The sequence below is a fragment of the Epinephelus fuscoguttatus genome, linkage group LG12, assembly GCF_011397635.1.
Source record: "Epinephelus fuscoguttatus linkage group LG12, E.fuscoguttatus.final_Chr_v1".
Classification (NCBI taxonomy): domain Eukaryota; kingdom Metazoa; phylum Chordata; class Actinopteri; order Perciformes; family Serranidae; genus Epinephelus; species Epinephelus fuscoguttatus.
The window spans coordinates 2,724,305-2,737,480 of record NC_064763.1 but is presented as its reverse complement, the minus strand read 5'-3'; the positions used below and the strand labels follow the sequence as shown (position 1 = coordinate 2,737,480).

The 13,176-nt window shown below is 40.7% G+C and overlaps 1 protein-coding gene across 3 annotated transcripts in view; it reads left to right on the top strand.

Annotated features, from left to right (window-relative positions):
• The first annotated feature begins 4,534 nt into the window (after positions 1-4,534).
• The window catches only part of LOC125897944 (Down syndrome cell adhesion molecule homolog), a 315,828-nt gene continuing 307,186 nt past the window's right edge, over positions 4,535-13,176 (top strand). For all 3 annotated transcript variants that reach the window (XM_049591460.1, XM_049591459.1, XM_049591461.1), the window contains exon 1: positions 4,535-5,357. In XM_049591460.1, the coding sequence (XP_049447417.1) occupies positions 5,315-5,357 (43 nt within the window). In that variant the 5' untranslated portion in view covers positions 4,535-5,314. The remainder of the gene's footprint in view (positions 5,358-13,176) is intronic.

Sequence of the window (13,176 nt, the reverse complement as noted above, 5' to 3'; positions counted from 1 at the left end):
TTTACGGCACTCAGATGGCACACGTCATCTTACCTAGCTGCTTACATTTGACTAATAGTGAAATGAAGTGGTGACTCTTAAAATAGTCGTTATTCCACCTCCTCGACCCGACGTCCACGGGGAGTTAAAATAGCAGCAATCATCAGGTAAAAGTTCTGTGAAAGCACTGGACTCACCAACAGTCAGCCACGTCTCAGTCACACAGAGAAAATCCAATCCTCAGGAAGTCAGGAAATCCTTCAGGATAAACGTTTTGTTCGCTAGCAGTCTAGCATTTACCAGCCCAATCCTGGCAGGACCCGGCAGGTCCACGGCATTAACTGTCCGGGGAGCCACACACAGAGGCCGCAGGTTGCGCAGATTCACCCCGCGCCAGCGGGGACGAGGAGAGCAGAGGCCGCGGGGCTTGAACACCTCATCCAGGCCGACGACAGGTACCAGGCAGGCGTCGACAGGGTCCAGCAAGTGCCGAGAAATAAAGAGGCGTGGCACCACTCCATACTCAGTCCAAGAAGCCGTGGAAGTGCTCGCCAAACAGGCCTTCAGCCTTACCAGCCGACCGCTGCGTTTACCCCAGTGGCAGTGACGCTTACACGGAGCTGGGGCACGGCAGAGGTGAGCTGGGATCCCCGAAAGGAGCAGGGGCAAAGTTTTCCTGTCTTGTTGTTTCATTCATCCCCAAAACAAACTCATGCGCGAGCAAGGGAAGCATCTTTACAACAATACACGCAAGAACTCATGGGAAACGTAGGCTTCATTCCGGCAAAACACTACCGCTTTTGTCCACAGGGTCGCCAAATTCAACTCAAAATTAAAGTTTCTTGTAGGGGCTTTAAAGCTGCCGCTCAAGCCATGAGTACAGCTCTCTCAGGTTCTTCCTTTATTCGAGCAGACTATGTAGTACTTGATCTACCACTGTTACCACTCCTTTGACTCGACCATTTGCTACCAACATTGGAGACTCTGTCTTCAGGATTAATTTCATCATCAACAATTTCATTTTCATTTGCATCACCTTCATTGCATAAAACCCACCTTTTGGAATTAGCAATACACTCATTTTTGACAGCATTTTTTCTTTTTCATCACCAGGTGGTAACACCAACAGAGATTCATGCATGCTTCATCTTCACACACCTTAATCAATTCATCAAGAGCATTTTGTACCTCAGTTTTATCACCCTTTGACATCAAACCATGCATTGATTTTTCATAGCACTTGCTTTGTTTAGTTTGGCTTTTCTACCATTTTGCAACCTGTCCAATTTATCAGCAAGCGCTTTAGCAGTGAGCTTAACCATCTGTTTTTGAGTTTGGGTTTCAACATCACTAGCCACACTGCCAGCTTTACTAGCAATTTGTCCATCAGTCCTGCTAGTAACGTCCGCTGCAACATCGCACATCTCTGTGATGAACAGACAGTTGATTAATAGTCCACCACAGTAAAATAGTCAATGCAAAGTCTATTGTCTGTACGTGCTGGCAAGCAATGCATTGGGTTTACGCCATGTTATGTGTGCCCACAATTTAAATGGCCATTAAACAGTGTAGCGCTACACATACCTCTTTGCATTGGTCGCCGTGCAATGATCCCATGATACGATGTTCCACAGCTGGCTTTAGCATTAGCACCGTAGCTCCTCCACCTGTACGCCCATGGATGGCCCCACACCCCCTCCAAACTGCAGCAGCAATCCGCACAGCTCCCAGCAGCTCTCCTTGTCCTCCTCGTCACCTCCGCAATGTCCAAAATGCACCGAAGCTTTCAACCATAGTTCCAACTGGTGCTGGATTTTTGACAAATATTGTAGAAGCTTGCCTATTACTTAGCCACGGAGATTTTTAACCCAGGAGTGACCTGGTTGACGTGCCTGACTTTAGTTTGATTTACAGTACTCTGTGTTGCTTCTGAGAACATGAGAACATCACAGCGACACCCTGTGTTAAAAACAGTGAACTACAAACGAAACCCTGGGTTATGTCACAAACATATTCGGCTGCTACCGTACAGTTTCAGCCCTTGCAGGAGCTGTTCTTGTGTTTATACCTTGCCCCTGAGAGTACATTTTGCCTCCTTCTTCATAGGAGGTAAGGCTCTTTGTGGCCCATGGTGTTTTTCTTGTAGCCAAGCATCTCTAGGACCACTTTTGCTGTGTTGAATATCAGCTATCAGCTGATTTGTGTCAGTTATAGTCCTAGTAGAAATAATGTGTAGTACTGCATTCAGTCTTAGCAGAAGTTTCTGGTTTCTCAAGGTGAGTGTGCTATGAGTGCAATAGAGTCAGAATTGCATCTGCCACCTCTCTTGAGATTTGATGTGAACACTGACTGTACATCAAAGTATAAAATGTGTCATTTTCAATTGCCAGTTGATGGTGCTTTGACTATAACTCAATTATGGCACGTAGGTGGCATGAGGCTGGGACTCTTCAAATTTGGGGCAGATTAGACAATGTCTACTCAAGTTATAACATGGCAAAACATTCAAAATGGCCACCATGCCATAACAACACCAGCTGACAAAAACAAGCTTCTCAAAAAGCATCATCAAGGTCTAGAGGCTTTTCAGAACAAATTTGAGGAGGATCTGGTCAATTTGCTAGGAAGAGTATATCAAAGTATGAAACATATAATTTTCTCTCATCAGTAGGTGGTGCTATAACTATAACTAAATATTGGCATGTAGTTGTCTTGAGGCTGTGTCTCTTATCACATGTTAAGTTTGGGGCAGATTGGACCATGTATACTGGAGTGACAAACCACTTCTTGTTGGCAAAACATGGAAATTTAATTCGCGACCATCACCACACTGTTCACCAAAAACTCAAGCTTTTAATAACTTTTCATTTCTTCAGATGGCACAGACAAAATTTGAAGTCCATCAGGCTAGATCTCTGGGAAAAGTTTGTTAAAGTATAACCCCCGTAAATGGCAAAAAGTACGCCAAAATTGCAAAGTTAATTCAAAATGGCTGACCTCCGGTTCGGTTAGGGTATGGCTCCACAAGATTTTTTTGTAACAACATGTGCCTCCCAATTTTTGTACATCTATGTCAAATGTACCATGGGGGTTATTTTGTTTGAGTTTTTTTAAGGATGCTATTGAGTCATTTTGTTATAAACAAAAACCAGACCTGTGTAATATCCAATTTTTCACCATTTGTGAATCATTTGCAAAGTTTCCAAGTACCTTTGGCCTCTCAAAAAATGATTCATTGCACAAAATAATCATTCATCATCATCATCGTCATCATCATTATTCTTTCAGTTTCAATAATTAATGCATCTTTTCCTCCCAGGATCAGATGGTAGGCATCAGTATGATCTGTTTTATTTTGGGGGTGCCTGGCTGGAGGTTAGGGTTAGCAAGCAAGATACAGACAGGCAGTGGCAGGTCCTGCTGCAGTCCATGTTCATGTGCAGGTCTGATGTACAGTAGATGCTAAGTCTAAGAAACAGACACTGTATCTGGGCATGGGGTTAAGGCCTGGTTTGCCTGCTACTGTATTTGAATAAATGGGCCATACTAGATTCAAACAGTCACATGGAAGCGGATGTCAATCCAGTCGCCTTTGAAATCATTAAAAATTCAACACATTGTGCAAAAATGACTTTCTTATCACAACAATGTGACAGAAAGTCATAAAATGGATGTTTACCTGCTGAAGATGAGATAGTCAAAATAATCATGACAGAAATTAATGAGGCCTACAGTTTCATATATATATATATATATATATATATATATATGTATATACATGTATATATATATGTCATTATGGAGGTCAGACCTTATAATTTCCAATATAATATATTAACACTACTAAGTCTTCATCAGCATGGGTGCTTTAATTTTAACATTAATCCACAGCCTCCTCCTGTGTAGCTTGAATGGGGGTTCAGTCAGGGGGGCTGGATGTCTGACATGGCCCTGTCTGATGCCTCCTGGTTTCGGGGGTGGGGGGCCAGCTAGTTGTCAAGGTCGATTAATGAATGCAGGGGTAGGCTGGCAGAATCCCCAAAATGCCCCTGGGCCTCATAAATTATCCAGAAAACACATTAAAAGACATGATCTGGTCTCCTCCAATTAAGATAATTTAGCATTTTTCCCTTACCAAATGCTTACACTGTACCAGTCAGGTGTAGCCTACATCACTCCCTCTGCCTCAACCCTTCCCTCCCTCTGCATCCATCTTCCACCTTGCTACACCAAAGCGGTACCAGCAAACCCTAGAAAGATGTCTTGCATGGAATAAATTTCTCTTGTTTATGTTAATATACATATTCCGCTCTCTGGGTGGGACGCCTTGATCCGTTGTCTCTGTGTTAAAATAAAATAGTTTTTTTTTCTTTTTTCTTTTTTTTTTTCTTCTTCTTTTTTATTCAGAGGTTCAGCTCTGTGCCCCCCTCACCCCACCCTGCACCTTTAAGGCAATGAAGAGGGAGAAAATCGGCTGCGAAGAAGGAGGCGAGGGTTTATTTCACAGTGCTTTGAGGCAGGGCAGGTTTTAAGCGCAGGGACCAGTGTGCGCAGTTTGTGTGTGCGGCTGCAAGGGGAAGATGCGTGTGCTTGTTGATCGCCGGACGGAGAGGGGCGGCGAAGAGAGAATGAGTATTCAGCGCAGCTAACAATCAACCCCATGCGCTCTTTAATCCTCGAAAAAATCCAACTTTTACGCGTTTTTTTCAATTTACCTGAGATGATTGGTGTTTTCAGTGCATATACGTCATATTTATTCATTTGTTTATTATTGATCATTTTCTTTACTCCGCTTTTGGAGCCCTTTTTTGTTTGTTTGTTTGGTTTGTTGTTTTAATTGTTAAACCGTGGACTTGGGTGTGCGCATAGGCAGTTTGTCCTATGCGTCTCCAGTCTCTGACTCAGCAGCAGCAGCAGCAGCATCAGCAGCAGCGGCACAGCTCACCTGGACCGGAGCGCACCAAACAGAGATCCCTCATGTTTCACGCAGAGCAGCGCTTCGACACGGGGGGACGGCTGCACTGAGGCCCGGCGCGGTGCGGTCAGTCCAAAAAGGGAGACGCACAGTTGTGGATCATACACTATTTCCCGCCGTACCAGAAGACAATCAACAGCAGGGAGAAGCTTAAACCTCCTTCTCTTCATCTTCTGAGAGAGAGAGAGAGAGAGAGAGAGAGAGAGAGAGAGAGAGAGAGAGAGAGAGAGAGAGATTTGCAAGCTCTCCTTTCTTTCATTGCAATTGACTTGTTGAAGAAATAAAAGGAAGAAATAACAAGAAAGAGTGCGTGGAGAGAAGAAGAAAAAGCATATGCTTGGATATTGAACGGAGCGGGGCATGTGGATATTGGCTCTTATCTTTTCCCAGTGCATCTTGAATGGTAGGTGATGCATTTCTTCACATTAAAAGTGTATGTTAAAGTGTATGTTAATTATTCCACCGGACTGAGTGTACAAACAGTAGCCACAATAGCATATGATCCTTCACATTTAAGATATTAATTTTTATTTATTCATTTATTTTTGTCCTGGAAAATTACTGTTGTTGCTATGTTGTTGCTATGTCCTGACACAGGCAGTGGGGCTTTGTGTGTGTGTGTGTGTGTGTGTGTGGGGGGGGGGGGGGTAATTTTATCCACGTGAACCTTTATAGAGATTAAGTGTTTCAACGTTCATTCACTCGTGCATTGTCAACATTTAAGATGAGCCTTTTATCAAATTAAGAGAGGCACACGCGCGCGCGCGCACACGCACACACACACACACACACACACACACCACAGAGGGAAAGAGCAGAAATGAGAAATGTAGGTTGAGTGATAGGATGCACTCTGTGCTGCATGAGGAACAAGGTTTTTTTTTTGTTTGTTTGTTTTTTTGATTTGTTTATTTTAGTTCTTATGTAGTTAATTTTTAGGAAATTCTAGGCCCTAAAATAAAACATATAACAATTATTTCGTTTCATTCTCACTTTTTACAATAAATGATTATTTATTGTTTCTTATCAAACTGCACTGGGCCTTAGTCTGGGTGCATTTAATCATTTTTAGATGCTTATTATGCACAGTAACACTTTTACCTCTCACCTTTTCACATACATGGCTGATTAAAAATAACCTTTAGTGAATAATTTTGTTGTAACACATTTGCATGCACACCTGATTTACAATGTATTTACAGTGTGTTTGTTTAAATCTCAAACCTGCCTGCAAATTGCAGTTAAAATTATTCACTTAATGAAACTGAAATAATTTCTTAATGGACATTAAAATTAATTTTCAATTCAGAAAATCCACTACTAAACCAATAAGTACTGTAATGAAAAATGTAGTTTATTTACTTGCATGCTATATGTAATTTTTATAATAAAAAAGAAAAATAATTTGCACATATGACTGCATGTTTGCATGCTGTCTGTTAGATCTGTTGAGTATCTTCCATAAAAAAGGATTAAATAGGTTGGCTGTGCTTTTTTCTGGCATTGCACCCGCCATATTAGAAGCACAGACATGGAGTCATTTTGGATTGGAAAAAAAAGGGATAGAGACAAGCCCTTATCACCCTTGTCCAAGTGCACATCTCGCTAAGAGCATCCAGATCATTTTCTGTACACAGTGAATTCCTCAAAAGATAGGTTTGATAACTGCCAATTGTGTTTGTTTTGGGACTAAAGGTGACTAATTTTTATAGCGAATACAAGAAGGGTGTGTGAGGGAGGGGGGCAATGAGGAGGACAAGGGGCTGTGGGGTAGGGGGTATGATGTATGTATGTTGAGGGGCAGAAATTATCTCAAAAGAAAAGTGAGGTATTTAAAAGATCTTTTGAAATGTAGACAAAGGGAAAAGGGTAAAAAAAAATCTACAGAGGACACAATGTAAAGTGAGAGTGGAGGGCGATGCGTCAAGCTAAGATGACAGGAAAACCATTTTGTGGCCATGCTGAAGGGTTCAATGAAGGCAGTGGTTATTTATAGAAGAGAATGGAGTAAGAACAGTGACAGTGGTGTAGCAAGGAATCTTTTCTATAACTGAAGTGGGACAATTTTAAGAAACAGAGGATACTGATGTCATCTTCAAATCTCACTTAATGCTTTGCTGAGATCTCTGTTTGCTGAGCACGATGTATTGCTTTGCTTTTGATTGGCTTTTTTAGTCTCTTTGGTCCAGGCAACAGTGTTGCAAAATGGCTGCTGCTAGAGACAGCTACATGGAAACTTTGAATAGCAGCAGTAGCACTTGTAATTGTGATGAATGCCACATTTATGGTCACTGCTGTTGCAGTGCCATTCATATAGACCCGGTTCTTTTGCCACTGACCTTTTCTACTGATTCAGACATTCAAATGTTGTTTTTGTGGCAGCAATTAGGATTACCCAGGGTACATTATGACAGTCCTCTCTTTGTATTTTGATTCTTTCCGCACCATGCTAAATTGACTGTAGGCAGAATAAAAAAAAAGCCATGACTGTCAATCTTAAACGATATTCTCTCAGCTCACTTTTGTTTTCCCCGAACAAACCCAAATCTTAATGAGCTTCTTCCATCAGAATCATGCATTTTGCACCTACTCCAGAAAGAGTCGGTGCAACATGAAGGCTTTTAGGGCTCTGGTCCAGTACAGGTTGCTGAGGTTATCTCTATGGAGATCTGGGTAATGGGTGTTGCTGCAGTGTGGGGTCTGGGCTTGAGCAACACTGCACTTTGTTCAGGTGACCCTGGAAATGCTTCCTGATAGAATTCAGCCTGTTACTCTTTTCTGATAATTGTTATAGGAATCACATTTCTTTTCAACACCTGATCTGAAATGCATGATTGCTCAAAAATACACACAAAACACATTTTGTCTGTTTAGGTTTTAATGGCTGTTTATATAGATATTGGTATTTGCATTGCCTGTTAGTAGAGTGCATATTTTAAAGATTACAGCTATATTTTTGCAGTGGTCATTTATGAATAGTATCAACTGTCCAAATTCCATTTTGCTCTAAATTGCTGTTTGGCAATTTGGGGACACATTTGCAAGCTCATCTACAGTAGATATATACAATTTGCCTGTGTGGAGAGTAAAATCTGCTGTAGAGTTCACTTCACTGGTGCTTGAGCTTTTAAAGTGCTCTTGCAGAAGTGTCTATTAAAACGTAAATGGAATTGAACAACATATTCCAGTTATGAAGAGATAAAATTGTGAAAATGACATAATGTTGTTTTTGCTCCGCTATGGCTGTGTGTGTGTGTGTGTGTGTGTGTACAGGGATGCTAATAAGCCTTGTAAATATACAGCCAAGCTCCCGAATTGGCTCTTAGTGTCACTCTGTGCGTGTGGATTTTTGGCTTTCAGTTTAAGATGATGAGGGGCTGCTGGAGAAAAGGTGGCTAGGCTTATTAAAACATAAGCATTTTCAGTATGACTTGAGCCAGACTTCAAACATGTTAATTTGGGGGCAGATTTTTTTTTCTGCATTTTTTCTTGGTTTAGATCATCGCAGTAATAAATGAAACACAGGAGGCTCTCTCCTGGATCCCTAATGCTGAACAACAATTCAGGAGGATTAAAGATACAAAACAGTATCTGACTACATCTCATCACCCACAGTTAGACCGTTCAGTTTGTTCAAGAGTAACCAATGAATGACAGAGATTATAATCCATCAAGCACAGAGGGGAGAGGTGGGTTTGAAATAAAGATTTCACGTAGATAAATGTCATTCAGTGCTGTGTATCCATATAACTGTACCAATTACCAATTAAGGGCAACTGATTCATTTCAAGATCTGTGTGTAGTTTACTAGGTCTGGAGAGATAGTGAAAAAATGTAAAAAGTGACCTGGAGAACAAAGTTTACTTTTTGTAGATTTAATAAAAACCACAGTCTTCCTCTGTTTTCGTTGCCTAAACCTAACCATCTAAGGCCCCTTTGATCACCCTCCATCACCTTACCACTTCCTTCACTCAAAAAAAAAATTGCTAGTAAAAAGTATCCAGGCATTTTGTTTCCCTCAAAACATATTTGGCAAAACAAATTATAGTATACAGAATAATAGTAAATTCCAGGAGACAGTGATAGGGTTACAACATCATCTTGAGAGCCTAAATGTCATAGAAATGTCATCAACATACAGAACAAAACATTTAATATCTGTCTTTGTGTCTGACATCAAATTGACAAGCTCCTCTTGAAGACTATGGAAAAAGTTGCACTTTCAGCACAAAGTTTGTTTATTTTATTATTTTGGTTAATTTTCATCAGTCAAAACAGCAACACTGCTCAGAGGTCACATTAAGGCCAGTGGGAAACTAGGTCTGTGCAGACTGGTGTTCTTTGGTATACATCTGTCACTTCACATAGAGCCAGGGAGGGTTGATAGAGTCACAGCAACACACATCAGCAAACAACAACTGAGCTCAGCTCCTCAGTCGCACATTTTTATTAGCACACCAGTCCGGGTTTTTATTCTGACCAGAGCCACTGTATTTACTGTATTTATCACATAATAATTTTTGACAGTGGTAGAATAGTTTAATTGGTTGGTTTAATTAATAGTTTAGTTTAATTAACCCATATTAACCCATATTTTTAGCATTACATTATGAGAAGTTGCACTCACATTTCCAACAAATCACAAAAACCCACAAAATTAAACCTTTAAAATTCTTTTTTAAGTTTTAAATGATTTTATACTAATTTCACAAAATTATTAGTAACACATTCAATAGTAATCTGATGGTTTGAATTTAGGTCTGTGCTTCATTTCTTTATAAACTTTATATTTTCAGGCCCTTTAAAATGGTCAAGTCAGGTTTTTTTTATCATCTTGTTTTGATTATGCATAAGGCTGAATATTAGAAGGTATAAGTGACATGCTGTTTTCATGGAATCACTAATCACACCAGGATTTGTCACTGCCATTGGCTCAAGATTTTTGGATCGCTCCACTAGTGCTTGTGCCTTAGCTTAGCTGTTCAGAGAAGAGTAGCTTCAACCATATGTTAATGGGTGCACATTGAACTTTTAAAGGTTTCATTTAACCCAGACCAGAATGCTTAGGGAGATGATAGTGTGTAGTGAGGCAGAAGAAGAGGAAGAGAGGGGGAAGAGGGACACAGACTCAGCTTGTGTTAGGTGGTATCTGAAGCTCAAACAATCATATTGAATCAAATCAGCCTGGTTTTCCAAGCAAAAAACAAGAATATTATATATATAGATATATATATGTATGTCTCTCTCTCTCTCTCTCTATGTATATATGTATGTATGTATATATATATATATATATATATATATATATATATATATATATATATAGTAGTATCTGATATTTAATAAATCATCACAATAAATCATCACAATATTGTCATATCAGTTTCATAGATTGTTACCAGCAAAAGTAGTATTTCCCTCTCTGTCTCTTTCTCTCTCTCTCTCTCTCTCTCTCTCTCTTCATATATATATATATATATATATATGGCATGCCGTTCAGGAAATTATTATGTATATAATATCAAATTTGAATATATGGAATGAAAGCCTGAATATATTGAATGAACCTTGAATATATGGAATGAAAGCCTGAATATACTGAATGAACCTCGAATACATGAAATGAATGTCTGAATATATGGAATGAACCTCGAATATATGGAATGAAAGTCTGAATATATTGGTCCAGGTATCATCGGATAATTCGTAATTCATTCGTAATTCAAAAACCAGAAACGATAAATCTGTTATTTGATTCAAAACAAAAAAACAAGAGTACCCAAGCAAAACATTTTTGGTGTCAGAATCAAATAATGAAAAACCAATCAAACCCGGCCCATTTTTGGTTTTTGCCGATTCGTTTTGCCATTATTTCTTTTTGGACTGAATATTGAACAGGTCTGTGGACATTCAGCCAATTCGTTTTTGCGTTTAAAACCAAAAACGTAAATCACGTGAACTGTGTGTGATCTTTTGGATGTGTAGAACAACACAGAACATTAATTAACATTAGATCCTGATACATTAGATCCAGATAGGCTAATTAATGAAGTTAGGCTGCTGTGTCTCATGCGTAAATGTGCACAGTGGGGAGACGCACATATCGTTTCTACTGCGGTTGCATTTCTGCAGGTATTTAATAAACTCAAACATTTTTGGGGAGGGGGTGTTTAATAGTCAGCGCTCCTGCACCTCCAACTGAAATCATGTCCTCACAGCTATGGGTTCACCCGCTAATTTATGCGCCATTTATGAACCACATTCACAACCAAATGTATTTTTCTGCACAACCAAGAATGAAAAATTAACCATCACAGCAGTATCGATACTTTTCTTGATAGAACAGAGTATAAGGATGCAGTTTTCTGTAAAATGTGCAGTTTTGGGTGTACAGATTTGGGTGCGCATCAGAGGCCACGATGCGCGTCACCACTTTGACCACCTCGCGGGGTAGATGTAATTTGTTCCTGTGTAATGAAAAAGAGTACGACATGAAATGACAATTACACTGGACACGACGGTATTCCAGTCATTATTCGTGTGGCCCACCTGCATTCCAGCTCTGTCATGCCCAAATAGGATGTCCTTTGACGATACACCCTCTCTGCGCAAGTCCTCCTCCTTCTCCCCCCAATTTGTAGATCATGTTAAGCAAGAACATTTTAACATTTGTATAGGCAGTCACATGAAGCACGAAAACCCTTAAAGGCGTTGTATGTAAGAATGTGGCCAAAACGGTTACTGCACTCAAATTCAAAATACTGCTGCGAGGTGTGTCCGCCCCCCCTCACCTACAGAATCGAGGTTGCTGGACAGCGGCACGCTGGACACTGATTTGTTTGCCCATGGGCGGCTGCCGTGGCAGGGCTGCGTCGCCACGTCCTTGATCTTCGGTTTTCCAGCGGACCAATCGAGCAAGTCCGGCTTCTCTGCTGCTAACGCTGCTGCCGGGATACAGCTGAGGAGATTGCTAATGCTATGTACCGGGACACTGCCAATGCTGCTTGCCGTGTTGCTGTGGCTCAGTCTTAACTGTAACTGATGCTGAGACTCTACTGACTGCGTGACTGGTAGACGGCGGTGGGTGGCACAAAACAAAACACAAATTCAAAACATAAACATGATTTGTGGACCGTAAAATATTTTTTTTAAATGCGAATATTCTGGCTCTACTATTGTTGTCGGTGAGATCAATATGTTATATGAACATTATTCCTTAGTCTCTGTGACATATTAGGAGGATTTTACAACTATTTGCTTTAGATTTCTTACATATAGCTCCTTTAACACACCGAACATAACTTACAATTTGTTGACAGTGTTTCTCTCGTGCACACACGCTCTCTCTTTCTCTCTCGCAGTCTCACTCTGTTTCTTTTCCTTTGACTTTTCTAAGATGACAGATGCTGAATATATACTCCCTATCTGATGCTGTGGCTGTTTGTGGTTGGCTGAGAGGAAACTCATTAGTTTGCAGCTGTGTTAATCAAACCAGGTTCTGTTTCCATTACGCGTGCCAAACGGTGCCAAAAGTTTGGACACACCTTCTCATTCAATGCGTTTTCTTTATTTTCATGACTATTTACGTTGTAGATTCTCACTGAAGGCATCAGAACTATGAATGAACACATGTGGAGTTATGTACTTAACAAAAAAGGTGAAATAACTGAAAACATGTTTTATATTCTAGTTTCTTCAAAATAGCCACCCTTTGCTCTGATTACTGCTTTGCACACTCTTGGCATTCTCTCCATGAGCTTCAAGAGGTAGTCACCTGAAATGGTTTTCCAACAGTCTTGAAGGAGTTCCCAGAGGTGTTTAGCACTTGTTGGCCCCTTTGCCTTCACTCTGCGGTCCAGCTCACCCCAAACCATCTCGATTGGGTTCAGGTCCGGTGACGATGGAGGCCAGGTCATCTGCCGCAGCACTCCATCACTCTCCTTCTTGGTCAAACAGCCCTTAAACAGCCTGGAGGTGTGTTTGGGGTCATTGTCCTGTTGAAAAATAAATGATTGTCCAACTAAACGCAAACCGGATGGGATGGCATGTCGCTGCAGGATGCTGTGGTAGCCATGCTGGTTCAGTGTGCCTTCAATTTTGAATAAATCCCCAACAGTGTCACCAGCAAAACACCTCCACACCATCACACCTCCTCCTCCATGCTTCACAGTGGGAACCAGGCATGTGGAATCCATCCGTTCACCTTTTCTGCGTCTCACAAA